This window comes from Calliphora vicina, chromosome 1, assembly GCF_958450345.1.
Source record: "Calliphora vicina chromosome 1, idCalVici1.1, whole genome shotgun sequence".
Lineage (NCBI taxonomy): Eukaryota > Metazoa > Arthropoda > Insecta > Diptera > Calliphoridae > Calliphora > Calliphora vicina.
The window spans coordinates 140,837,659-140,865,062 of record NC_088780.1 but is presented as its reverse complement, the minus strand read 5'-3'; the positions used below and the strand labels follow the sequence as shown (position 1 = coordinate 140,865,062).

The following is a 27,404-nucleotide window of genomic DNA, read 5'->3' as shown; positions in this document are numbered from 1 at the left end:
ATTATCTAGATTGTAAATGAAATGAGTGTTGAAACATCAAATAGAAGAAAATCTCTTCTGTTCGTAGCACAAAAATTGTTTTTATTAAATTAAATTACCAAGGCATCTTCTATGAGAAGAACATTATTAAAACTGCTAAAAGTTTTTCTTATATATACTTTTTTTATCTTAATAAAAGTTTAAGATTGCTGGAGAATAAATTTGACCTTTTTTGATGAAAAATTTGGATAATGAAAGAAAATTTTAAGGTTTGTGTTAATAGCCAGCTCAAAGAAAGGTAAGTTTGAAAAAAGTACGATGATAAGGTAGGAAATTATATAATTGGGGTATGCACATGGTCTGCTATTAGTCATATTGTCATAATGTCCTAATATATTGTTGTTGTGTTGTAAAAAAAAAGTATTATTTTATGACAAAACAACACGCAGAGAAAAAATATAATTGGGCATGGTTACTGTAACCATTTAAATAGTGTTACAAGATTTTTAACAATATTATAGTCACAGTAACTATTTACATGATTGTGGTAACCATAATATGGTTAATTTACTTTTCACATGATTGTATCAACCATATATATGGTTACAGTAAACAAGTATATGTTTGTGACAACCATATTTATGATGAATAATTTTATCATAATATGTTGTTCTCAGATTATGATAAGCCTTAAGCCGAGATCAACATAATATGATAAGTCCATCATCATATGAATGGTTGTCACAAACATATATTTGTTTACTGTAACCATATATATGGTTGATACAATCATGTGAATCGTAAATTAACCATATTATGGTTACCACAATCATTTAAATGGTTACTGTGACTATAATATAGTTAAAAAACTTGTAACAATATTGAAATGGTTACAGTAACCATACCCAACTATATTTTTTCTCTGCGTGAATAAACATAGCTCAAATAGTGTTATTAGTTTAGAACTTTTTTGTTTGATACACAACAAAAATTGTTAAACTATCATAATATATTAGGACATTACGACAATATGACCAAATAGCAGACCGTGTGAATACCCCAAATATAAATTAAGAAAAGCAATTTATTCATGCACGTATCTGAGCAAAAACATTTTTCTTATAAAATTTAAATATTTATTTTTTCGTGAGTGATTTTCTGAAGTAGGCTTTATATGGAAGCGATAACTAATCAAGGACCGATCGTCATAATATTAAGACGCATGATTTCCATAGATACGAAATTTATTTGTGTTGAATTTTATTTGGCTCGTTAAAGTGATTTTCCGAAGTGGCCCTAATGTGGAAGCTACGACTAATTATAGACTACTACTAAAAGGTAATCGTGCATATAACAAATTTTATAAAAATATCTTCAAAACTGCGAGTTGTATTTTGGCCACAAGATTTACATGGAAAATCAGCCTACCAGACGGACTCCATCACTATGGTGTTGTAGGGTATAAAAAAGAAAGTTTAGTTTTTTCAAAGGTTTTCTGATTCTCTGGCCTAAGCAACCAGTGAAATGTGCATATGAACTAGCTTATCCCCCAACAATAAATTTCAGTAAATTTATCAATAATTGGGAATTCCGCACAATAATTCTTACCCAAAAAATTAATTTTCTATTCCCGTATAACTTTTTAATGGAAAGTTTTTCAATTGGGTCCAATTAATGTGCTGTTTTTCTATAGCGAACGAGTGCTTTGAGTGGAAATTTTACATGTATTTTTTTGTTACAATAAAATAACACATGCTAAATTTCCACTCAAACTATTCGTTCGATATAGAAAAACAGCACATAAAAATTCGGGATTTACAATAGGCGGAGTATCTTTTGAATGTGGTTTTTGATTTTAATATCTTATATGTCATTTTAAAGGGTACATATTTGTCATTTATTCTCACTTATGGTATTTTCTTTTTTGGCATAAATGATGCATTTATTCTGCCTTTTACCTTTCTTTGTGTTCTTTTCTTAAAAAAAGGGAGTTTGGTCGTGTTCTTTTCTAATAATGTTACCCTAAAACCCTGAATATATGCTACATGCTTCACCCTCAATTTTATCGAAGGGTTAGAAATGCACCACTTTTTATGTAAGCAAAATGTATAGTTTTGTAATATTTAAAAGCTACATAAAAGAAAATTGCATAAATGGTAATGATTTTTGTTCTATTGTAATCGTTGAAAATGCAACACATTCTGAGGGTATGGGTAACCTTTAATAAAAAGAAAACATAATTAATTATTGAAAAGTTTGAAGAGCAAGAATTGGAAGCATTACTCCATGAAGATTGTTGGTAAACTCAACAAGAGCTTGCTATATCATTGGGAGCTACTCAAGCAGCAATTTCAAAATGTTTTCAAGTAGCAGAATTCATCCAAATGCAGGAAAATTGGATACCAAACGAATTGAAGCCGTGAGACCTTGAAAGGCGATTTTGCATGTTCGAAATAATGCTTTAACCCTATAAAAGAAAATAATTTTTGCACTGAATCATTGCTTGCGGTGAAAAATGAATCCATTACAATAATCCGAGGTGTAAGAGATCGTATGTGAAGCCCGGCCAACCAGTCGAATTGACACCAAAGGCAAATATCCATGGCGCTAAGGTAATGCTCTGTATTTGCTGGGACCAAAAGGGACCGATTTATTGAGAGCTCCTGAAATCTGACCAAACCGTCACAGGCAACCAGTACCGAAGACAACTGATTCGTTTGAATCGATCATTGCCAGAAAAACGTCCAGAATATGCAGCCAGGTATGAAACTGTAATATTCCATCATGCCATCACTCGGACACATGTTGCAATACTTGTTAAAAACTATTTAGAATGAAGTGATTGGTAAGTTTTGCCTCACCCGCTTTGTAGTCGAGACCTTGCCCCGTCAGACTACTATCGAAGCAGAACGTTCTCTCTGGGATACGCTTCACTTTGTATCCGATATTGGCTTGATTCGTTCTTGACATCAAAAGATGAGCAGTTCTCTTGGCGCGGAATCCATATGTTGCCAGAAAGATGGGAAAAGGTCATGGCTAAAAATGGCCAGTACTTTGAATAAATTTATATGGTAAGAATGTTTCAAAATAAAAGCTAAAAATTTAAAAAAAAAATCCCGCATTTTTAAGTCATACACCCAATAGATTTAATGATGAAAGTGGCTTGACTTTAATTTTATACATCTACTCAATTATGATAAGCTGATAAATCAAAAAGCTTTTAAACCGAATGAAATTTAACTCAAAGTTTTGTGTATACTGAAATCAGTTTATAATACATGGCGGAGATTTGTCTACAATTGAACAGTTATAGGGCATCATAAGTGTCGACCATTCTTACTTGTTAAATTTGACTTATGTCATTTGAGTTGTCACAAAGGAATAACAGAAAAATATCCCTAAACTTTATAAACACGCAAAGATGGATGGAATTATTTTATCTTAAGAAAAACACTGATTAAAGTTTTCTAAAAACAAACAATTACCAAATACCTAAAAACTAAGTAAAATACTCTTACCACTTAACACAAAATGTAACCTTAGAGGTGATTGACATGTAGTGTCTAATGAAGTTAGTTTTCTTCTATTTTATGTTTTATTTGTTCATTTATCTTACACACAGATAAAGAGTGCGTGGGAAAAACTTTGTGACTAGTTTTTGTATTAAACTTCAGTTGCTAAAGAAGTTTAACTATCTCACACATATTAGGAAAAGACATACTGTAGCAGCGCTATAATCAATAGTTAGTTGACAAATACCTAAAGTAAACACTAACTTAAGTTACACAGTAAACACCGTGTAAGTAGTAGAGTGCACAGTAGCATAACAAAAACTATTACATTAAACTATTTTTACACCTTGTATGCAAGTGTTATTTTAAAAATAAAAGTTTTTAAAGGAATAAGAAATAATCGTTTACCTAAAGACAATATTTACCTAAATAAATGTATCATAATGTAAGGTAACATATGTATTTACTTGTTGTTTAATATTTAAATATATGTACATGTGTTAATAAATACATTTTTATAAATGTAAAGTCATGTCAACTTAGGTTTGCTCTTGACCATGTTCACCTAATGTCTATTTAAGTTGTAGTTTAGATTCCCACATTTGAAATGTTTGCTTTAATAATTTAAACTTACATAAATATATACAATGTATTTATAAATTGTCATGTAATAACTTTATTATATTTTTGCATTAAATCATGTCACATAAACATAGTATGTTAACATCTATTACATATGAATACACATGTATGTTTGTACATTTCTACATGGATGTTATAAACATATGTCTATATAAAATATGTATTTACATTAAACAGTATGAGAAAGACAACTTCATACAAGTGTTGAAAAGTTTAGTCGTTTAAATTAAATAAATATTGAAATTTAAATTAACTGGAAAGTCTAGTATATGATGAACAAATAACATATTGCTCTATGCTACTTTTGATGACTCAAACGAGGTGTTGTGCATTGCCAACTCAGACATATTGTCATGTTGTGTCATTGCAGCCCTATCAAGTTATTGTGATGTATCATATTTATCTCTTATTGAGTTATACGCATTTAAAAATTTAAATTTCAAAATTATTGGGATTTTTTTGTTTGTTTTTTGGGAAATACGGGATTAAATTTTTGTAAATATGTAAATTGTCATCTTTAATAAAATTTTGTTTAGTTTTCAACATTTGTGCAATATGGGGGTTATATAATATAAAAATAATAATACTGAAATTTTGAATTTAATTTGTATTTTATATCTATATAATAAAATTATGTATTTGTCATATGATAAAGCTGGATTAATTAGGCCCTAAAGGCTTACAATCGCAAACAAATGACTTGCTATACTTGTTACGTTTTAACCTTTTCAAAACGCTGGTTTAAACCGGATACTGTTGACTGCAAATAAAAGCCGTTTAGTAGTTTGAAAATGGTAACAACTCTTTATTTATTCAAATGTACAATAACAACAAAATAGTCACTCAATGTTTTTTATACACGTTTGTAAATTCGCAGAAATACAGACACAATTTATAATGTACACGAATTTACTTGAAAAACACAACACACTTTAAGGCACTCAGTTGATGTTTTTTTCGAAAAGCGTCTCTGATAAACTCACTCACGACTGCAACCTCTGCCACTATTTATAACACTGCCATCTGCACTCAAGATTGTTCTTAAACTGTCAAAATTCGAATATTGTAGATCTTACTAATACATACGCCATCTGTGGTGTACTCTCTACAATGTTCTTTAACTGAATATTCGAATTCGAATACAGCGTTGCCAACTTAAGATCAAATCAACTGAAAGCTTTTATTTAATAATGCCCACAGATATGTTACAGTTCGCCATCACAACACTGCTATTTGAAAGCATTATGCTACTTTTAAATCAGCCTTTAAAATCGTTATATTTGAATTCAATTACTCGGCTTATTTTTTATATAATATATATAAAAATAAACGGAACTAATATTTTTTGAAAAAACTAGATAACTCCATTTTTTCGTAAGAAAACGGGTAAATTAACGTGCTGAACACAAATGATTTAATTCCGTAAAATATCAAAATAAATTCAAAAAAAAGTTTTTTTGGAAAAAATCGCTAACTCTATTTTTCGAAAAAACAAGGTAACTGACATAGATTTTCGGTTTTAATGTCAAAAAATTAGTTCAATGGAACCAAAAAAACATTTTTTTAGGTTAGCTCGTATTTTTATATACCGTTATTTCGAAAATGGAGCAGGTTGCTCAACATACATATATTCGCGTAACTCAAAAACGGTTTACTTAGTTTATTAAATAAACTTGAAAAACCGAAATATATTGCTGAGAATATTAAAAACATTAACATTACTTTAAAGGTAATTTTATTGCTGAATTTCGGACAAAAGTATTTCTACTACTAGTTTTCAAGAAGTAGTATCTCTACTACTATTTTTCAAAAAAGTAGTATTTCTACTACTATTTTTTAAAAAAAAAGCTGTATTTCTACTACTACTTTTTTAAAAGTAGTATTTCTACTATAATTTTTCAAAAAAGTAGAATTTCTACTACTATTTTAAAAAAGTAGTATTTTTAAAATGTAGTATTTCTACTACTATTTTTTTTAAAAAGTAGTATAAATACTACTACTTTTTTAAAAATAGTATTTCTACTACTATTGTAAGAAAAGTAGTATTTCTACTACTATTATTTAAAAAAGTATTATTTCTACAACTATTTTTCAAAAAAGTGTATTTCTACTACTATTTTTCAAAAAAAGTAGTATTTCTACTACTATTTTTTAAAAAGCAGTATTTCTAAAACTATTTTTTAAAAAAGTAGTATGTATTTCTGCTTCTATTTTTTTTAAAAAAGTAGTATTTCTACTACTATTTTTTAAAAAAGTATTATTTCTACCACTATTTTTAAAAAAAGTAGTATTTCTACTATTATTTTTTTTAAAAAAGTGGTATTTCTACTACTATTTTTTTTTTAAAAAAGTGTTATTTCCTACTATTTTTCAAAAAAGTAGTATTTCTACTACTATTTTTTAAAAAGTATTATTTCTACTACTTTTTTTTAAATAAGTAATATTTATACTACTATTTTAGAAAAGTAGTATATCTACTACGGGTTTTTTAAAAAGTAGTATTTCTACTATTATTTTTTAAAAAAACTATTTGGTATTTCTACTACTATTTTTTTAAAAAAGTAGTATTTCTACTACTATTTTTTAAAAAAGTATTATTTCTACTACTATTTTTTAAAAAAGTAGTATTTCTACTACTATTTTTCAAAAAAGTAGTATTTCTACTACTATTTTTTAAAAAAGTATTATTTCTACTTCTATTTTTTAAAAAAGTATTATTTCTACTACTATTTTTCAAAAAAGTAGTATTTCTACTAATATTTTTTAAAAAGTAGTATTTATACTACTATTTTTAAAAAAGTAGTATTTCTACTACTATTTCTACTACTATTTTTTAAAAAAGTATTATTTCTACTAATATTTTTAAAAAAAGTAGTATTTCTACTACTATTTTTTTTAAAACTATTTTTTAAAAAGTATTATTTCTACTACTATTTTTTAAAAAAGTAGTATTTCTACTACTATTTTTCAAAAAAGTAGTATTTCTACTACGATTTTTTAAAAAGTAGTATTTCTACTACTATTTTTTAAAAAAGTATTATTTCTACTACTATAAAAAAGTAGTATTGCTACTACTATAAAAAAGTAGTATTTCTACTACTATTTTTTTAAAAAGTAGTATTTCTATTATTATTTTTTTAAAAAGTAGTAGTTCTACTACTATTTTGAAAAAATAAAACTGAAATATTTCAATTCTACGCCTATGTAAAATCTCATGCCACGAAATGGCATGACTTCAAAAATATTTTGATTCTATGTCCGCTGTTCGATGGTAATTTAAAGTTAATATATTATTTTAATTTAGGCTTTTATACAATTTTAGGTATTTTCTAAATCAGGATATTTAGGATATTTTCCAAAATAGAAAAAAACTTAAAAACCACATCTGTTGAATTTATTCCCTCTCATACTGTTTGAGTAAACATACATGCATGCGTAAGTGAACATGCGTTTCATATGTGAATATTTGTTTATTTACTGAAGCCAACAAACAAACAAATATTTAATATTATAAAACCCCTAATAGTCACGTTTAAAATAAGTCATAATATCTTTGATAAAATTTGTTTTAATAATGTCATACGCTGTTCAAATGTTTGCTTACCCGTCGTTGGTAAGTTTGTCTATTTCTGCTGTTTGTACAGACAACAGCAGCAACGACAGCATATCCTTTAGATAACTGCCATCAAACAAACATGCATATTTACAAAGTGTAAAAAAATATGTTTGTATGTAGGAAGGTAGTCACACACTAAAAAGAAATAAAGATTTATTTATTTGACGAACCTAAAGTCAACAAAACTAATGATTCAACATGTAAAAGGTTTAGACATTTCCAACGAGGCGTGCTCTCTATCCTTTTACAGTTGGGCGTTGGGATAAAAAAAAACAGAAAAAGTGAAAATGAAATATGTACAATAAATAATTTGTTGAGACTTGTTAAAACATTAAAGGTCACTTTAGTAGTCGTAGTATTAAGAGTTATGATCCAGTGAGTTTTATATTAAGTAAAACAATATCTTTGGGACATATTTAAGGCTTATGATTTTTAAGTATTTTTATAAATAAAAAATGTTTAGACTTTTGAAATAAATTTAAGTTAAAATAATTTTACTGCATCAAAAATACACATTTGAATGAAAACTAGCCAAGAAACCACCAATAACTTTTATGTCGGAATAATCTATGTGATAATATTATTAGAAAAATATTGTATATTTGTAAGCATTATTCTCCAAGAGATAGGATTTCTAAGTGGATTTTTGTATGAATATCGATAAAAATTCAAAATTTCTGTAATATTTTTAGACTCGTACAAAATATTGATTTGAATTTTTATTTGCTGCATTCGAAAAGATAATTTTCTAAGCAAAAGCGTTAATTTTAGGATAAGGCGGAGTAAAAACGTCTAGTATATTTAAAAAATACTGTATGTTTAGACAAACATTGTGAGATTGGAGAACACATATAACAAATGTTTCATATTGATATTCTTTTTGATAGATAATATAAACAAAAACAAATGAACCCTCTTTACTGAATAATCTCTTTACTTTTTATTTCGAAAACATAAAAACAATATTATATTCGAAGTATTTAAAAGACCAATAAAAATAAAATTGCAGTAAAAATATATTTTTATCAAAAAATAGCTGACTCAAGACATACAAGTTTTTTTTTTGCAAAATCGAATTTTTTATCAAAAAGGACGCTTTTTTTTCTTTTTTTTTTTTTTGGCTCAAAAGAAAGCTTAGATTTTTTCCCTTAAAAGGTTTATGGTCGGTTAGTGGGATGGTTACAGAATAAATCAAAATCGTTCATAATGGTTATCAAAGACCAATTGTTATTACGGGATCTATTTGTTTGCAATTAATTTCTCTATAACCAATTGCTTATTTACTAAAAAATAACAGTTATTTCGGATCCCTGGAAAATATCCATATCCAAATTTCACCATGTTAGATTCATGCATTTATATGTTACCGAAACAAAGCTTTACATATATTTTGATACAAAATTTGTGAACATTTTTGTCTACATAAGCTATTAGCAATTAAGTTTCTAGGTCTCCTCGTTTAGCCCCTATCTTGTTTTAATTGTTTTTAAATGTCGGTTTTTTAATACCAAACATTTTTGATCAACAGAGAATATTTCCGCAAAATTTCATTCCTCCTAGATTCTTTCCCCTATATCCGTGCCTTCAACATATAGATAGACGGACGGACATAAATAGCTAGATCGTCTTAGAACTGTATAAATACCCAGAATATATACACAGGGTATACACAGAGAAAACAGATTAGTGATAGCAACCGAATTTGTTGCCAATCGAATGATTCGGTTGCACACATTGAATTCTTAAGTTCTAATAACAGAAAGTCAGTTGATAAAGAAGAATTTCAGTTGAGGCAACCAAACGTTAGTTACATCTTCCAAAATATTGTAGCCACAACTGTAAAATTCGGCAACTAAGACAGAATCATTTGATTGGCAACAAATTCGGTTGCTATCACGAATCCGTTTTCTCTGTGTACGGCAAATATTTCGATGTTTTATATACGGAATGACAAAATCAATATTTGGTGGTGGGTACAAAATAGATTATTTAGGGACTTACTGTATTACTTAGGTATAATAAATTTACAACAGGTTCTTCGGTAGATTACCTGGAATGTGTAATTCAAAAGAAGGAAAATGTCAAATGTCAAATTGCTACATTTGATATTGTCAAGTGACAGCATCAATATCCTGCAGACATCTGTTAGTTACAAAATCACCATCTGTAGAATAATTTCATAAAAATTCAATTATTCTTAACACCAAATTTGTATATCTGCCTTCTATATTCCTTGCTACGACTTTAAGTTTAAATTTGTTAGTTTAGATTTTACCCTACATCACTTTTAAACCTTTAAAAACAATGCAAAGTTTTTCTGAAATTTCTTATGAAACTTGTTTTCAAATTATTAAGTATAAATAATGTAAAAATAAAGTTTGCAAAGAAATACCACAACAAACTTAATGGTATATAATTTGCTAAGGCACAAACAACTAAAAAAAACTTGAATATTTTGTAATTTGTTCATATGGTCAGAAATGCCAAAGAGAATATTTTGTTGGAAATAAACTTTTAATTTTATGATAAGAATATTTACCAACAGAAAAACTCATAATAATGTCTACGAAATCCTTCATTACATTCTGTAATCATATTTAACGTTATTAAATGATAAAATTAAACAGATAAACTTCAGAATGTAATGAAAATCTCTAGCATACTATAAGTATGTATGTATATATTAATGTAAGCAATCTTATATATTTAATGCATTTGCGAGTACAAAAAATTAAAATCAGATCAAGTACATCTGCATGCGAAAATAATTCTGCAAATATTTCTTCACTCTTTCAAATGGGTTTGTAAAGAAGGAAGATAAATATGAATATGTGGTGCATGATGCACAATCGTTTAAATATTATGACGTTTCATTTTTATGTTGTGTGATTTTGCTTGCTGGTTCTGGTTACAAAATACCAGGCATTTCTTCCGTTGCTTATAAATACTTACGTACATATTTGGTAATTTTTTTTTTTAGTTTTCGTGGATGCGTTAATTACAAAGTATATTATTTATTTTGCTGTATCTTTTTTGATTTGTGTGTTTGTTTGTATGTTTCGTTGCGTTCGTATCAATTTTTTTATATTGCAACTCTTGAATGAAAAGATGACTCTGGAAATCACAATGAAATGATGCTTGTTGCTGTGTAACTGACAGATGACAAACGAAAGTGTATCCGCAACAAAATCTCCCCAGTTGAAGTGGAATTTGTTTATTTATTTGCTTATATTACTATAGGCATTCTTGCCACTAAATAACATTATATAAGTTTACAGGGTGAAGGAAAATAATTTAAACATATTTAAGATTTACATAAATTTAATTTGATATACATATACATCGACATTAATATATTCTGGGTACTTATATAATTCTAAGACGTTTTAGCTGTGTCCGTCCGTCTTTCTATATATTAAAGGCTCGGATCTAGAGGAAAGAATGTGAGAGGAATGAAATTTTACGGAAATATTATCTGTTGATCAAAAAAGTTAAATTAAAAATAGTCATTTGGTATTAAAAATCCGACATTTAAAAATAATTAAAACAAGATAGGGGCTAAACGAGGAGACCTAGAAACTTAATTGCAAATAGCTAACTACTAATATACGGAGCATTTCATGTCAACTGAACCAACTTCTGAAATCGATGTCTTTGCACTGAAGGTTAGTTCTGTTGGATAGTAATTCAGACACAATTTTTCAACAAGATCGGTCGAGAACTCTTTGATTTAGAGGGTGTCAAAATTTGACATTTTGACCAAGCAGGTGTTTTTTTTTTATCCATGTAACTTATTACCTATTGTTCTTAGCAAAATGTGTCCCAAATAGTTTAGATAGCTCATTCTTCAATCTTTCGAAAAAAAAAAAATTTATATTTTTTTTCCGAAATCCAAAACTTTATTGACTTTTTTTCAAATTGGGATTTTTTTTTGCGAGTTCGGTATCTATCAAAATAAATATGTTGTAACTCAAAACATCAAATTTTTGACTTTTTTTGCAAAATCAATAACTCTGTTGACTTTTTTAAATTTTTTTTTGCTCAAAAAAAGCTTAGATTTATTTCTTTAAGATATTTTAGGTCGCTTAGTGGGATGCGAGTGGAATATCTATCAAAATAAATATTTTGTAACTCAAGTCATACAAATATTGTCTGTTATTTTTTTGCAAACTCTAACTTTTTTTCAAAATGGGCCATTTTTTTTAAATTTTTTCTAAATTTGTTTTTGATCAAAGTCTAACAGTCTATTAGTCTCACACCCACCTTAAAGTACACCTATCGACTTAGAATCACTTTCTGAGTCGATTAAACGATGTCCGTCCGCCCAACCGTCTGTTTGGCTGGCTGGCTGTCCATGTAAACCTTGTGCGCAGAGTACAGTTCGCAATTTTAAGATATTTCGATAAAATTTGGTACATATTATTTTTTCGGACCAAGGACCAAGCCTATTGAAACTGGCTGAAATCGGTCCATTATTTCATCTAGCCCCCATACAAATGTCCTTCCGAAATTGGACTTTATCGGTCATAAATGTTTAATTTATAAATGTATCTCCACAAATTGCGCTCCAAATCAGTTTATATATACAAAATTCATGTCAATTTTGTTACGATCGGTCCATAATAAGTCCATATAGACCCGCTTCCGAAAATCACTTTAACGTGCATAAATCGCTTCAAAATCTTGGTATATTCAACATAGTAAACTTTCATATAGACATAAATCACACGACCTAATTTCATGGTGATCGGTCCATAATTGGTCATAGCCCCCATATAATGCCCACTTCAGAAAATCACTCAAAAATATAAATTATTGAAATTTTAAAAGAAAAATGTTTTTGCTCTTTTACTTAGTGTGGGGTATTATATGGTCGGGCTTGACCGACCATACTTTCTTACTTGTTTTTGTTTCAATTTGTTGTTATAACACCGAAACTAAAACTTAATATATAAACGGATTAAAGGTAATGTAAATTTAAATTTTTCTAATGTAATTTTAATAATATCGAACTAACCATTCTTGAGTTATCATTATGTGGAGAAACGTTTAAAAAAATTCACAAAAAACGTTTTTGAGTTATCATTAATTATGTGGAGAAACTTCTAAAAAAATTCACAATTCTACTTAAAATCACAATACACCAAAATTGTGTAGTGGTTTAAAAAGCCTATACAATTTATTCGATTGCCCTGTTTAATCAATTTCCGTTCTTATCTGAATGTCAAATGGTTTTATTTTTAAATAGTTCTTACTTGAAAGGTATACTTTGCTTGAAAGTATTAAAAAAAAAAGTTTGGCCGTCAGTTTTTGGTTATACCGTTATATTGCAAGAGGAGGCAAGGTTTGTGAGTCTCCTGAAGGATAAATATATTCACTAGGACATACACTAGGAATAACATTTTAAAGAAAAACATGTATCCTAATAATCTAAATGAAATCGCTTATAAACCATAGTATAGGAAATTCTGAAATTTGATTTTGGACGAACCACAAAGGATTCGCAAGCGTTTTGCACAGCGCCTCTTCTAAAGAGTTTGCCGTGTGTTATATTTATGGTGAAACTTTGAGCTCATTGAAGTGTTTTTGCATAATAAATCAATACGTGTGTATTTCAGCATATTAGAGTGTATGTTTAATTAGACCTGCTCTGAAAAAATAACTTTTTATTGGATGGATGGGACTAAAATTAAAGTTATGTTTAGAGTGATACAAAACGATTATGAGTTTTACAATTTATTAAAAAATACTGTGTCATTGCTGAGTAAATAGGTTTACATATGACACGTTAAATACAAAATATGTTAGTCTGTGAAAATGCTTATAACTTTGCTATATGGGGGATTTCATGTCAAGTGAGCCAACTTTTAAAATCGATGTCTTGCGATCGGGATGAAATTAGCACCAAGGTCAGAACTATTGAATAGTAATTCAACAAGATCGGTCAAGAACTTAGCAAAATGTGTCCCAAATACACAGACAAAATTATATATCAATTCAAACATTTATCCCATATTGAACTGGTTTCAATTATTTCCTAATTAAATCAAGTATTCAGTTACTCAAAAAAAAATTTCTTGATATTTTCTATTGAATTTAGAGTTTTGAATTTGATTATTTTGACAATTGAATATACAATTTTCGTTATTGGTTGAATTTCAAATACAAAAATTATTGAATAGATAATTTTCGTAATTGAAACACAAAAAATAACAAAAATGTGTTTTCAATTACGAAAATTATCTATTCAATAATTTTTGTATTTGAAATTCAACCAATAACGAAAATTGTACATTCAATTGTCAAAATAATCAAATTCAAAACTCAAAATTCAATCGAAAATATCAAGAAATTTTGTTTTTTGTTATTTTTTTTTTAACCTTAGGTCTATTCCTTTAAGATATTTTTGCTCTCTTAGTTGGACGCATGTGGTATAAAAAAGGTATAAAAAGGGCCCATTTTGAAAAAAACTCAAAAAAAATTTTGATTTTGGAAAAAAATTAAAATTTTTTGGAAATATTGAAGAAATAGCTATTTAAACTATTTGGGACACATTTTGCTAGTTTTTTAAGGATAGGTCTAATATACATACCCACATAGTTTCATACGAGTATATATCAGTTTGTGTCTGTATGAATATGAAAATTACATTTGTATATGCTTCATATCATACTAATCAGTATCTGACAGTAAAAACGAGTAACTAATATGTTTTATGCACTTTTTTAATGTCATTTTCATTCCATTTCATATTTTGCCTTTTGCAATTCATTTCCATTTTAATTTTTATTCGTTTTCTTTTGCTGCATTAATGGTAATTAGTATTGTTGTTAAAAATTAAATGAGTTGAACAAAATCTTATTAAAACGATACAAATTCACATTAAGTGGTATTCTCTTGTTAAGTGCTGGGAGGGGAATCATTATTTTCAGTAAAATAATTTCAAAAAATTATTAGTAGTTTGGGTTGTAAAGTATTTAAAGGGTTTCATCAATATACTTTAAAAATACATTAATAATTAAAAAATATTAGGGTACTTAATACTTATTAGTATTAAATTTAAAAAAAGCTCTTAATATTTTAGGTTTTAATTAATTTCAAATCTGTGACATTATTGTACTGTTAGATTTTAGAGATTTAAATTCCACCTGGTGGTGCTTTTTTGTTCTTTGAATGTAGGTGTTTGTGTATTGAAAGATAATACTGATTTATTAACACTGAAATGTCCTTTGTTCTTGCCATCATACGTTTGAGTAAGGTTAATGTTGGTTACGCATTTGACAGAATTAGAAATTCTTAGAAATTTACTATGTTAGATTATATTTTATTAATTAAGGTTTTTGGAACATTACATACATGGTTGTGGTAAACATAATCTAAGAGCAACATATTATGATAAGATGCTTGTAGTCCAAACATATTATTATCATTATTAGTATCATACAAAATCATATTATGACTAAAATTAGTAGTACTATTACATCATACTATTTTCTGAAGTAATCATAATATGATTTCATTGGATCATAAATATGCTTACATTAGATCATAATGTGATTTCATACAAATAAAACTATAGAGCGAATGAGAGTTACAGACAGACTCAAAGTTTACTTGGAGAAACATCATATCCCAGCAGTTACAGGAGACTGTCCTGAACTATTGATTTTACCTATCATTTGTGGTGGCAACTCGTTACTTTAACACGTCCTAAGCAGGGGATCAATTGAAACTTTTAAATTAGAATGTGTGATAACTTTTAAACGCATTGGATTCACATACTTGCTCAGATACATAAATAGTTATTTTAACATGACGGTTGCAAGCGGAAACTAATTTACCTCAAATAGTAAGTTAAAAATACATCTCATAGAAAGTCCAATAAGCGATTGCTTTTAATCAAAACATAATATTTTCGAGAATGATTTTCGGAAGAGGGCATTATATGGGAGCTATGACTAATTATGGATCGATCGCAATGAAATTAGGTCGTGTGATTTATGTCTGTATGAAAGTTATTTATGTTGAATTTTGTGTTTATACCAACATTTTTAAGAGATTTATGCTCGTTAAAGGGATTTTCGGAAGAGGGCATTATATGAGAGCTATGACTAATTATGAACCGATCGCCATGAAATTATGTCGTGTGATTTATGTCTATATGGAAGTTATTTCTGTTGAATTTTGTCTTTATACCAGCATTTTTAAGAGATTTATGCTCGTTAAAGTGATTTTTGGAAGCGGGCAATATATGGAAGCTATGACTAATTATGTACCGATCATCATAAAATTAGGTGACATTAATACAGTTTATATAAAACTTATTTAGAGCAAAATTTGTGTAGATACCTATATAAATTAATCATTTACGATCGATAAAGTATAATTTCGGGAGAACATTTTTATGGGTGCTAGGTGAAATAATGGACCGATTTCAGTAACTTTCAATAGGCTTGTCCTCAGACCAAAAAAATTTATGTACCAAATTTTATCGGAATATCTTCAAAATTGCGACTTGTACTTTGCGCCAGTCATATGAACAGGTAAAACAAAAATAGAAAAAAAATTTGGGAGTAATTTCATTCAAATGAAAAAAGTGTTCAATAAACAGGTCCAAACAGGTCAACAAGTATATATATGCTTAAAGAGGACACTTTGGCCTTTCTCCTGGTAGTAAAATTTGTTTAACCCCTTTTGACCCTAAGCACTTTTATTCCACTCAAATTCAAATTTGACTAAATTATAGCACCTGTGAAAAAATTTAATAACACAGCAGGTGTAAACGGTACAATAACAAATCATACCAGTTCTTAAAGACTATTATCTTCCCAACATAACATGCAATTATCGATAATAGTTTGCGAGTAATGATAATTTACTTCTGATCAAATTTTCAAAAATTAAATTTTTTTATAAAATGACATAAAATATTTGACAGTATGCCACGCACACAATTGACAATATTTTTATCTAATTTTTTGGCTACCTTAGATTCAATGTGTTTACTATTGAATGGCAGTAAAATTTTTGAAATCGGAGTTAACAAAAAGTTGGACTTTTGGCCGATGAAATTGAGATATGAGCCACAGTGCGCCGCTCTGTCTATTGAAGAAGCTAGAGGGAAGGATTAAAGAAGGACTCGGGAAATGTTTGGTATTGAAAATGGCCAATATCGGTTCAACAAAAAAATGTTCAACACCTAAAAAATAGTTATTGCAATAGCTAAAATATGTGTTCCAGACAGGTTGAAGCGGTGATAAGTTTTGGATCAAAATATATGAAAAGCTTGTTTTGTTCTCGATGACATTTAAGGCAATGTTTGTCCGAAAAGAACACGCCACATAGCAAATGTACTGCGTTATTGTGTAAAACTAACTTTTTGATAGTGTCTTTGATCTACAGTATCCAATATGTTTCAATTTTGATAATTTGGCTCAGATTTGTTTTTCATAAATCTTAATAGTCGATTTCGTTTGGCCACTGGTGACTATGAGTGCCGACCACTGCTTTAAATCATGAATCCAGCAAGCTGAAATTTACAACTGATATTTTCGAGTGGTAGAAAATATAAAACTAAGCAATTTCGAAAGGAAATCTTTTCGAATTACAATGTATTTAGCACACATTTTCTTAGTCGGATTGAGTTACGCAGTAACCGCTCAGATAAATGTTTTTATAAAAAATGCACAAAAAAAGGTGCTATTACACAGTCGAATATAATACTCTTATTTTTCTTATATTTTTTTTTTTTCGAAGATAAATTCGAATGTATTCAAATATTGGTTTAAATTTCTGACAACTATGTTACAAAATTATTTAGTAAGCTAAGATTCTGATGCGAAATAATGGTTCTCACAAAAATGGTAATAAAATTCAATATATTTCCCTATGAAATGTAGAGGATGGAAAAACAAATTTACTTTTTCATATTTCGCAACGTAAGCGTAACAAAACAGGATTCAACAAATTATTAAAACTTTTTTTAGAACAACTTTTTTATGGTTTATTTTCCGGAACATGAGTAAGTGTGTTTTCTGTGACTTCGACTGTGCGGGCAATGACAAAAGTTATGACAGATTGTAAAGCTTACAAAGCAAACACAGTTAACGTGTTCAAGAGCTATAGTCATTACCAGGGCAACCAAAAATATGCTCTAAAAAAATTGTTTTATGCTCATAAAATATGCACTTAAAAACGAAAAATATGCTCTTAAAATATAAAAAATATGCACTTAAAAATAGTTGGTTATTGTTTGAGTTCAATGTTTTATTAAAAATAATATAAGAAGTAAATAAAAATTTGTTTAGTAATTAGTTGCATAATATTGTATGGAGAGGATATTAAGAATTTCTCGAAATGTTTTTATTCTACATAAAGCTTTAAAATCTACTTTTTTTATCATTTGAATTATGTTTCAAAATCGCTATAGAGAGCGTTTGTAATTGTTTGGTAAAAAATTGCAGTTGATTTTGGAGCATTTATCATATATGAAGACTAACATCTAAATTTGACTTCCAAAATTTAAACAGAATTATCAAAAAGCCTTACAATAGTGAAATGATTTGTTTTCTTTAAAACTGTGGAAATATAAAAAACCTTTTTTGCATTTTTATTATTGGTACTCAAAAAACCGTGACATTTCCTATGTTTCTTCCTTTCACATCAATTGATTGTTTTTTAATGATTTCCTAATATATTTGTTACAATTTCTCTCAAGCAACCTTAAGTTTTTTTTTAAATGTATCCAACATTTTGTTAAGAAGTTGCCCATTTTCTTTTCTTTTAATTTTTTACTATTTGTTAAATTTTGATATTTGTGTGTGAATATTTTTAATTTAATTCAAATATATGGAAACTAAGATCCCTTAAGTCAATGAAAATTTAATGAAGATAAGTCGATTATGGGTACTCTATTTTTATCTTTAATTAGCTTAGGCAAATTATCATTGGACCTTACAAAATTGTAAAATATAGAAATGAAAAAATACTATACAAGCAATAAAATTATACTTACAAAATAATGGAAATAAAGAAAATATGCAACAAAAATATGCAGTTATGAGTTAAATATGCAAAAATATGCTATAAAACGCAAAATATGCAAAAATATGCAGTAAAGAGCGAATATGCAAAAATATGCACTAACAAATCGATGCCAAAATTCTTATAATTGTCTGAAACGGATAAATAACTAACTCATATGTTTATACGACGCACAGCAAAAAATATGATATTGCATATTTTTGGTTGCCCTGGTCATTACAGTTGCTGAAATATATTTTCAAATTCATGTACTTTCACAGGAGCAAACAAACAAAAAAAAATCAACACAAAAACATTTTAAAATAGAATAGCAAAGTACCAACATTTGAATATTTAAGCAGTCAAGATTCATAACATGACGGTATGAATGACAAAGTGGCATTTTTTTTGTTACAGTTAAGCAAGTGTACACAAACAAATACCTACCAGCAAAGACATTATGTAGGGTGCTGATACGACATACAAATTAACTCATGAAATATATTTTTTTTGTTGCTAAATAAGTATATGAAGGATTGATTGTATTTTCTGTGTTTATGTATTTGCAGACAACCATCAGATCGTAAAAAGGAACACATCAAACGTCCTATGAACGCATTTATGGTGTGGGCTCAAGCAGCTAGACGTGTTATGTCTCAACAACATCCACATTTACAAAATTCCGAATTAAGCAAATCTCTAGGAAAATTATGGAAGTAAGTACATCAATATTACGACCAACGTATAAATGTGTGTAGTAGGTTTTTGTGTTTAAAAGCATACACAGAAAAAACTATTTCTTAAACCGTTTCAATTCAAATATTTGTCACATATTGAACTGGTTTCAATTATTTCATAATTAAATCAAATATTCATTTGCTCAAAAACAAAATTTCTTGATATTTTCTATTGAGTTTTGAGTTTTGAATTTGATTATTTTGACAATTGAATATACAATTTTCGTTATTGGATGAATTTCAAATACAAAAATTATTGAATAGATAATTTTCGTAATTGAAAACACATTTTTGTTATTTTTTGTTTTTTCAATTACAAAAATTATCTATTCAATAATTTTTGTATTTGAAATTCAACCAATAACGAAAATTGTAAAAATAATCAAATTCAAAACTCAAAATTCAATAGAAAATATCAAGAAATTTTGTTTTTGAGCAAATGAATACTTGATTTAATTATGAAATAATTGAAACCAGTTAAATATGGGATAAATGTTTGAATTGAAATATAATTTTTTCTGTGTATACATAAATAAATAATAAATTGATAAAATATTTTTGTGCTTAGGAATTGGCATGATTTTTTTTGTATCCTGCAAAAAAATTAAATGTTTTCACTTGAAATAAATTTAAAATATTTTACAAAATATGCTCTCTCACATTTTGTGAGAGTGCCGTAATGTTTATAATTGTTTTGTTTTTAGATACGATTTTTATTATAACCTACACCACCATAGTGGGGAGGGTATAATGCGCTTGTGCTGATGTTTGTAACGCCCAAAAATATTAGTCTAACACCCACCTTAAAGTATACCGATCGACTTAGAATCACTTTCTGATGTCCGTCCGTCTGGTTGGCTGGCCGGCTGGCTGTCCATGTAAACCTTGTGCGCAGAGTACAGGTCGCAATTTCGATAAAATTTTGTACATATTACATTTTTGGTCCAAGTACCAAGCCTATTGAAACTGGCTGAAATCGGTCCATTATTTCACCTAGCCCCCATACAAATGTTCCCTCGAAATTGGACTTTATCGGTCATAAATGTTTAATTTATCTATGTATCTACACAAATTTCGCTCCAAATAAGTTTTATATATACAAAATTCATGTCACCAATTTTTGTTAAGATCGGTCCATAATTAGTCCATAATTAGTCGGGCTTGACCGACCATACTTTTTTACATGTTTAAGATTTAATTTTTTTTCAATTTTAAGAAAATTATAAATTATTTTAATCATGAATTATACCTTTACTGCATTACAAATTTCAGTAATTAGTAAATTTTTACTGAAGTTATTTCTCTAATTATTTAGCTTAGCTTTTCTGGCCAATAATAACGAAAAAAAAATTTACAAATAGTATTCGGACGGGACACGGTCTACACTATAAAGCAGGATTGGCAAAACAATCCAACTACTTCATTCTACATACTTTTTAACAGGTGGTTAGGTAGTTAGAACATGTGGCAGAGCGTTTTCATGATGGAATATTAAGGTTTCATGTCTGGCCACACATTATGGGCGATTTTCGACAAATGATCGCTTTAAACAAATCAGTTGCGATCGGTACAGGTTCCATATGATTGTATGGCCTGATTTCAATAGCTCTTAATAGATATGATCATTTGGCTTCCACCAAATACAGAGCATTACCTTAGTGCCATGGATATTTGGCTTTTGTGTCGTTTCTATTCTACTTGTCATGGATAAATTTTTCATCGCAAGTAATGATTCGGTGCAAAAATCATCTTTCAAGGTTTCTCGGCTTCAATTCGTATGCTACCAAATTTCCCTGCTTTTGGATGAATCCTCCTCGCAAACGTTTTGAAATTGCTGCTTGAGTTGCTTTCAAATATTTTGCAAGCTCTTGTTGAGTTTAACAACAATCATCATGGCGTAATGCCTCCATTATTTCACCTAGCCCCCATACAAATGTCCTACCGAAATTGGACTTTATCGGTCATAAATATTTAATTTATACATGTATCTACTCAAAATTCGCTCCAGATTAGTTTTATATATACAAAATTCATGTCACCAAATTTAGTTGCGATCGGTAGATAATTACTCATAGCTCGCATATAGACCCGCTTCCGAATATCACTTTAACATGCATAAATCTCTTAAAAAAGTTGGTATACACACAAAATTCAACATAAATGACTTTAATATAAACATAAATCACACGACCTAATTTCATGGTGATCGATCCATAATTGGACATTGCTCCCATATTAGGCCCACTTCTGAAAATCACTCACGAATATAAATTATTGATATTTTTAAAAGAAACATTTTTTTGCTCATTTACTTAGTATAGGGTATTATATGGTTTATATTGTTGTTGAATTAGACATATGATTTCCGGCCCAAGGACGGAGCATATTGAAAATGGCTGTAATCGGTCCATTATTTCACCTAGCCCCCATACAAATGTCCTCCCGAAATTGAACTTTATCGGTTATAAATGTTTAATTTATCTATGTATTTACACAGATTTTGCTCCAAATAAGTTTTATATATACAAAATTCATGTGACCAAGTTTTATTATGATTTATTTACTTACGAAATAGATTCCAATCGTCGACGTAGGGCATTATTTGTATTATATACATTTGTATATTACATATTATAATTCCTTTTGTTGAAACAAAAAATCAAATATTTTATTTCGTTTGTATTTTATTTAATGTACTTTTTTTTGAAACAGCTTTGTGACAATTAAAAAACAAATTTTACGGTTCATAGAAATGCCAGGGAGATAAGCACACAAATCGCTTTATGATTTATGTTTGTCTGTCCATAAATTTTAATTTAGTATTTGAGTACTTACTCACATATTTCACATCAATTTATAAAGATTAATATTCAGAATTATTCGACTGAATGGTGATAAGGCATTTAAATATTTGTTTTATTCATTGGTATTCATTCGTTTCATGTTTCCTTGAAGTTCAATTAAAATTTAACATTTCAACTTTTTTACAATAACTAATATCAAAAATAATTACAAATACAAATTTTTACTATTTTAATCAGTTCAATTAATTTTTCAATTTAATTATTATACATTTGCATGAATGCATGCTGTTTTATATGGAAGCAAATATTTACATATTTAACATTCAGACTTAACGTGAAATCACTTGTAAAGTAAAGATTTTTAAATTACATTTCATTAAAAAATGCAGTGATGGAGCTAAAATTTTTTTTTAAAGATAGGAAGATAAATATTTTATTATTGGGTTCACAAAATTATAGTGTAAACAACAAAGTTTTTTTGCTTCGAAATCAAAGCGTCATATTCGGGAAGTTTTGCTTTACTTCATTAATTTAAAAAAAAGTGTCGCTGTAGCACACCGATTGCTCACCAAATCTTATGGTGAATGTGTTCCATCGTTTTCATCGTGGCACAGTGAGGCAGAATCGAAATTTTTTGGAAATAAATCTGACATTTCTAAACGGCTGGTCCGATCGGGATAAAATTTGAATTGGGCATAGCCAAGGAGTATTCGAGTTCAAGTTATTAAATTGTTTTAAAGTGGCATATTTTGGAATCTAATTGCGATATTGACTGGAAATTTTTTTTGTAAGACCAAAAATTATCTAAACAAAAAAATATAGCTCGGAATAAATGTGGATCAAATTATTTCTAATATTTGCAATCCTATTAAAATTTTGATATTAAATTTTATTTTTAGAAACTCAATGAATATGTAATAAAATCTTTATTTATTAGCGAAACTCAATGAAATTTTCAGTGTTTTTAAAGTTTCTCATTCTAAATAACAAGGTGTAAAAAAACTTGTCAAAAGGTCAAAGGGAATCAGGCAATTCCTAAAAATTGGAACGAAAATCCCAAACATGATATTTTTTACAATTTTGCCTATAGGATCCACATTTCCTTCGGGTCTGGGAAAATGCTTTAGGGGTAAATAGGGAACACATCAGGGTTTCCAAAACTGCTTTACGTTTTCTGATCCCAGCTTTGTAATTTTAGAACATGTGGCCCAAAGTTGAAATTTTGAAAAAAATAGGTCAATTTCCAAAGGTCGTAGGGCCGACATATTCGAAAAATAGGACATGTCTTTTATACCAAAATGTTTTCCGTAAAGAAGCTTTATAGAAAAACATAAAATTGTTATATGTTCTTAAAGAAAGTAGTTTTTTAATAAAAAAAGAGTTAAATGACCTTTTGGTCCAAAAAACAGCAAAAATATACTATTTTTGGAATTTTTATATTGAAAATCGGTTATTTTTGGATTCGTAATCGCTATTGCTCTGAAGTCTTTTGTATGTTATTGGTAATTTAGTTGTCTAACTAACAAAAAGAAAATCGAGTCCATTCGGTCCAAAAGTGCGACCTATATTTTTAAAAAAGCGGACCAAGGTATGGCAAAATTTTAAAATTTCAATTTTGAAATGCCTATAACTAGGAAATTATAAGAGATTAATCTACTGCCCAGAATATGCGGTCAAACATGAAACTTTAATATTCCGTCGTATTTATATTTACTTCGTATTTAATTTAAACAATTTTTTGAGAGTGAACGGTAATATTATAGAGTAATATGTTGTATAGAGCGAAACTCTTGTGATTATTTTGATTTTGAGTTTTTTTTTTCAAGAGTTTTTGTTTAGTTTCCTCTCTATGTGTATTTCTCTATTGGTTATACCTTGCTATTTTTTTCTACCATGATTTAAATATTCTTCCATACTAATAAAATATGTCTGAAATAATTTTACAAACTTTAAGGAATCTGAAAATTTCTTTAGACTTAAATTAAAGTTCTTACCACAATAAAATGAATAAATTAATGTATATACATATGTACTTATTTCAAATTTTATTTGTTTTTTTTTTGTTTATTTAATGCTCTTCTTAGAAACCTTAAGGATTCCGATAAACAACCATTTATGGATGTAGCAGAAAAACTGCGAAAAACACATAAACAAGAGCATCCTGACTACAAATACCAGCCAAGAAGGAAAAAAGGACGTTCGATGGCAGCCAGTGCAGTACAATGTGGTGATGGCTTCAATGCAGCAGTAACAGCAGCTGCAATGATGACTTTGAACACCAGCAATAACAATGGAATTAACAATGGCACCAACAGCAATGGACTGGTAGAAGTTAAGTCCAACAATAGCCACAATAGAAAAACAACAAATACACCGTTATCAACGAGACTCAATGGAAAGAGTAACAATAGTAACAGCAACAAACGGGGCCGTGAACCGGCATCCATAAAACAAATAAATAGTAAATCAGCGTACAATGGCATGATGGACATAAATGAAACTGTAAAGAATGTGTGTAAGACAGCGGGGTTGTTGACTCAAGGACATTCATTGGGCAATGGCATGATGATGGGCGATGACACCGCTGATTTCATGTTCAATCGTTACGACTATACAAAACGTTTGGACAGTCCGTGTTCAACTACCAGCTCCTTACAGTCCTGTGGTACTGCTGGGAATGATACCCAACAACCTCTAACACCGCCAGCTACACCATACAACCGTACAACCAACCATCAACACTTGCAGCAGCATCAACTCTTGCAACGCACAATGATGGTGCCACAAATCAATGATGTTGGTACCATAAACGAATACAATTTACTTAATATTGAAGGACGAGAATTCATTTCCTTGGACGATTGCTCCTTTGGCAGTGCAAGTGGTGGTGGTGGTGGAGGGGCCATGCATGCTAATGGAGAGTTAACGGAAAATCAAAATCAATTACCACCATATGCTTTACAATTCTATATGAATCGTTCCGCATACGAACAACAAAATTCCATAGAATATCAAAACTACAATGCCAACAACAACAACAACAACAATGTTGGTGGCACTGGTTTGAACGAGTATTCAACATATCGTCGCTCTGATTGTGCATCATCTCCCACGATACACACCATTGAACCGTTAAATTATTTTAACATATCTTCACCGCTAGCTAAATCTTCCAACCTCATGGCAACATCTTCTCTGAAGTCAGAAGCAGCAAATGTTGATAATTATGTGGCGCCATATGCTGCAATTTCAAATGCGGCCCCTGCACCGACCGTGCCAAATGAAGATGTTGAAGTTAATATCGAACAATACTTTATAGATCACTTAATGCCAATGGAGCCCAACAGCGCCTCTCTACACACAGCGGCAGCAATGACCACCTCCTTAGCAACATCTTCCTCAGGCCGTTCGCCCTCGTTGGCAAACCAACATGAAGAAACATCTGGCTTGTTGGTTGATAACAGCAATTCTGCGAAATCTTTGTTATATGCTAAAATACCACCAGAACCACATATGTTGCATGCCAACATCACCAGCGCTGCATCAACCACAGCTACAACACCAACAACCTTAAGCTGTTTGCCTACACCCTCAAACTCTTCAACATCCTGTTCATCGTCTACTACACCTTCATCGTTATCATCACCGCAAAAACTTCCAACATCGCCTACATTGAAGACTTGTGAAACGACTTCGTTGAATACACATGTACATGCCGCTGACAACATGAACTGTTATTATGTGCCGCAAGAACATACAAACAATGCAATACCTTTGACAACAACCGCAACAACAGCAAGCACCTTGACGGAAAACATTGAATTACAACAACATCATCATCAACAAGCAACACCACCGGAGTATTCCTTATACAGCAATGCTGATCAGAATCATCACCACCAACATTCCAATAATCACCATGCTTTCTCCACCCAACATTCATCGGGGTCCGCCCATCTTCAACAGCAACATCATCCACATCCACACCCACAACATCTGCTATGGAATGATTATAATGTACAATAAAAGTCACTTAGTTGTAATTAGTTTTAAATTTACATACATATGGAGAGTGTCAAAATTATAAGGTCACTTATTTTTTGTTTTGTTTATCCAAAAATATAAATAGTATAGATTGGTGCTATTGGGTATAATATTTGTTGCTCAAATGTTGTTCAGATAAGAATCGATTCCTAACATTTGATTTGTATCAGTTCTATTAATAAACCAAAATAACAAAATTGTGCACTTGAATTGCGTCAAAATTATAATTTCAAAAAAATGTCGTATTTGTATCTTGATTGGTCGTAAAACCAAAAAGTATATATGTATATATCCTGGGTCCTCATAAGATTTCAAAGCAATCTAGCTATGTGCGTCTGCCTGTTGAAAACACGAAACGGACCTAGGAGAAAAGCTAGCTGTAACGAAAAACCTGTCGTTTGAGGCCGGAACGAAAACAACTTCAAGTAGGTTGTTTTCGGTGCTGTAGGAACGAAATTATTTTAATTATTTTTTATTTAAAATTTAAAGAAAATCAAAATGAATAAAAAAAAAATTGTTCTTAATTGGAAGAGGGAAAAATAATAGATTTTGTCAAAAATAATGAATTTCTATTTAATGTGCGACATCCAAAATTAAAAAATAATTTGGTTTCTGTTTTATGCCGCAACGCACCTGAAACGAAAACAATTCAGAAACGAAACGATGACGAACAGCAATTAATAGCTACGCTATTAATTTTTCCTACTCTCATAGAAAACAAAGTTCCAAAAAATTTTTGATTTTATATAGAAAAGAAAAAACAAATATCCCCTAAATTTCGATATTCTGTACAGTTGAATCTTAACTGATTCAAGCCCCAATGACAAAACCTACATATTGATGGTGGGTACACAAGATTCGGCACAGCCGAATATAACACTCTTACTTGTTATTTATCGTTTTCTAAATTAGATTAGGCATACAAATGTGAAAGTTTCTAGTGTTCGTAGCATTATATCCCTCCAATCATGCAAAATTGCCATATTCAGTTCATTAACCGAATTGAATAATAGTTTTCAGAATACAATTTTATTTTCAGAATAAAATC

General features: G+C 29.3%; 1 protein-coding gene across 1 annotated transcript in view; it reads left to right on the top strand.

Annotated features, from left to right (window-relative positions):
• The window catches only part of Sox100B, a 69,780-nt gene extending 43,442 nt beyond the window's left edge, over window positions 1–26,338 (top strand). The window contains exons 2-3 of the mRNA XM_065502963.1: window positions 19,341–19,487; window positions 24,397–26,338. Coding sequence (XP_065359035.1) covers window positions 19,341–19,487; window positions 24,397–26,338 — 2,089 coding nt within the window. The remainder of the gene's footprint in view (window positions 1–19,340; window positions 19,488–24,396) is intronic.
• Window positions 26,339–27,404: the final 1,066 nt, after the last annotated feature.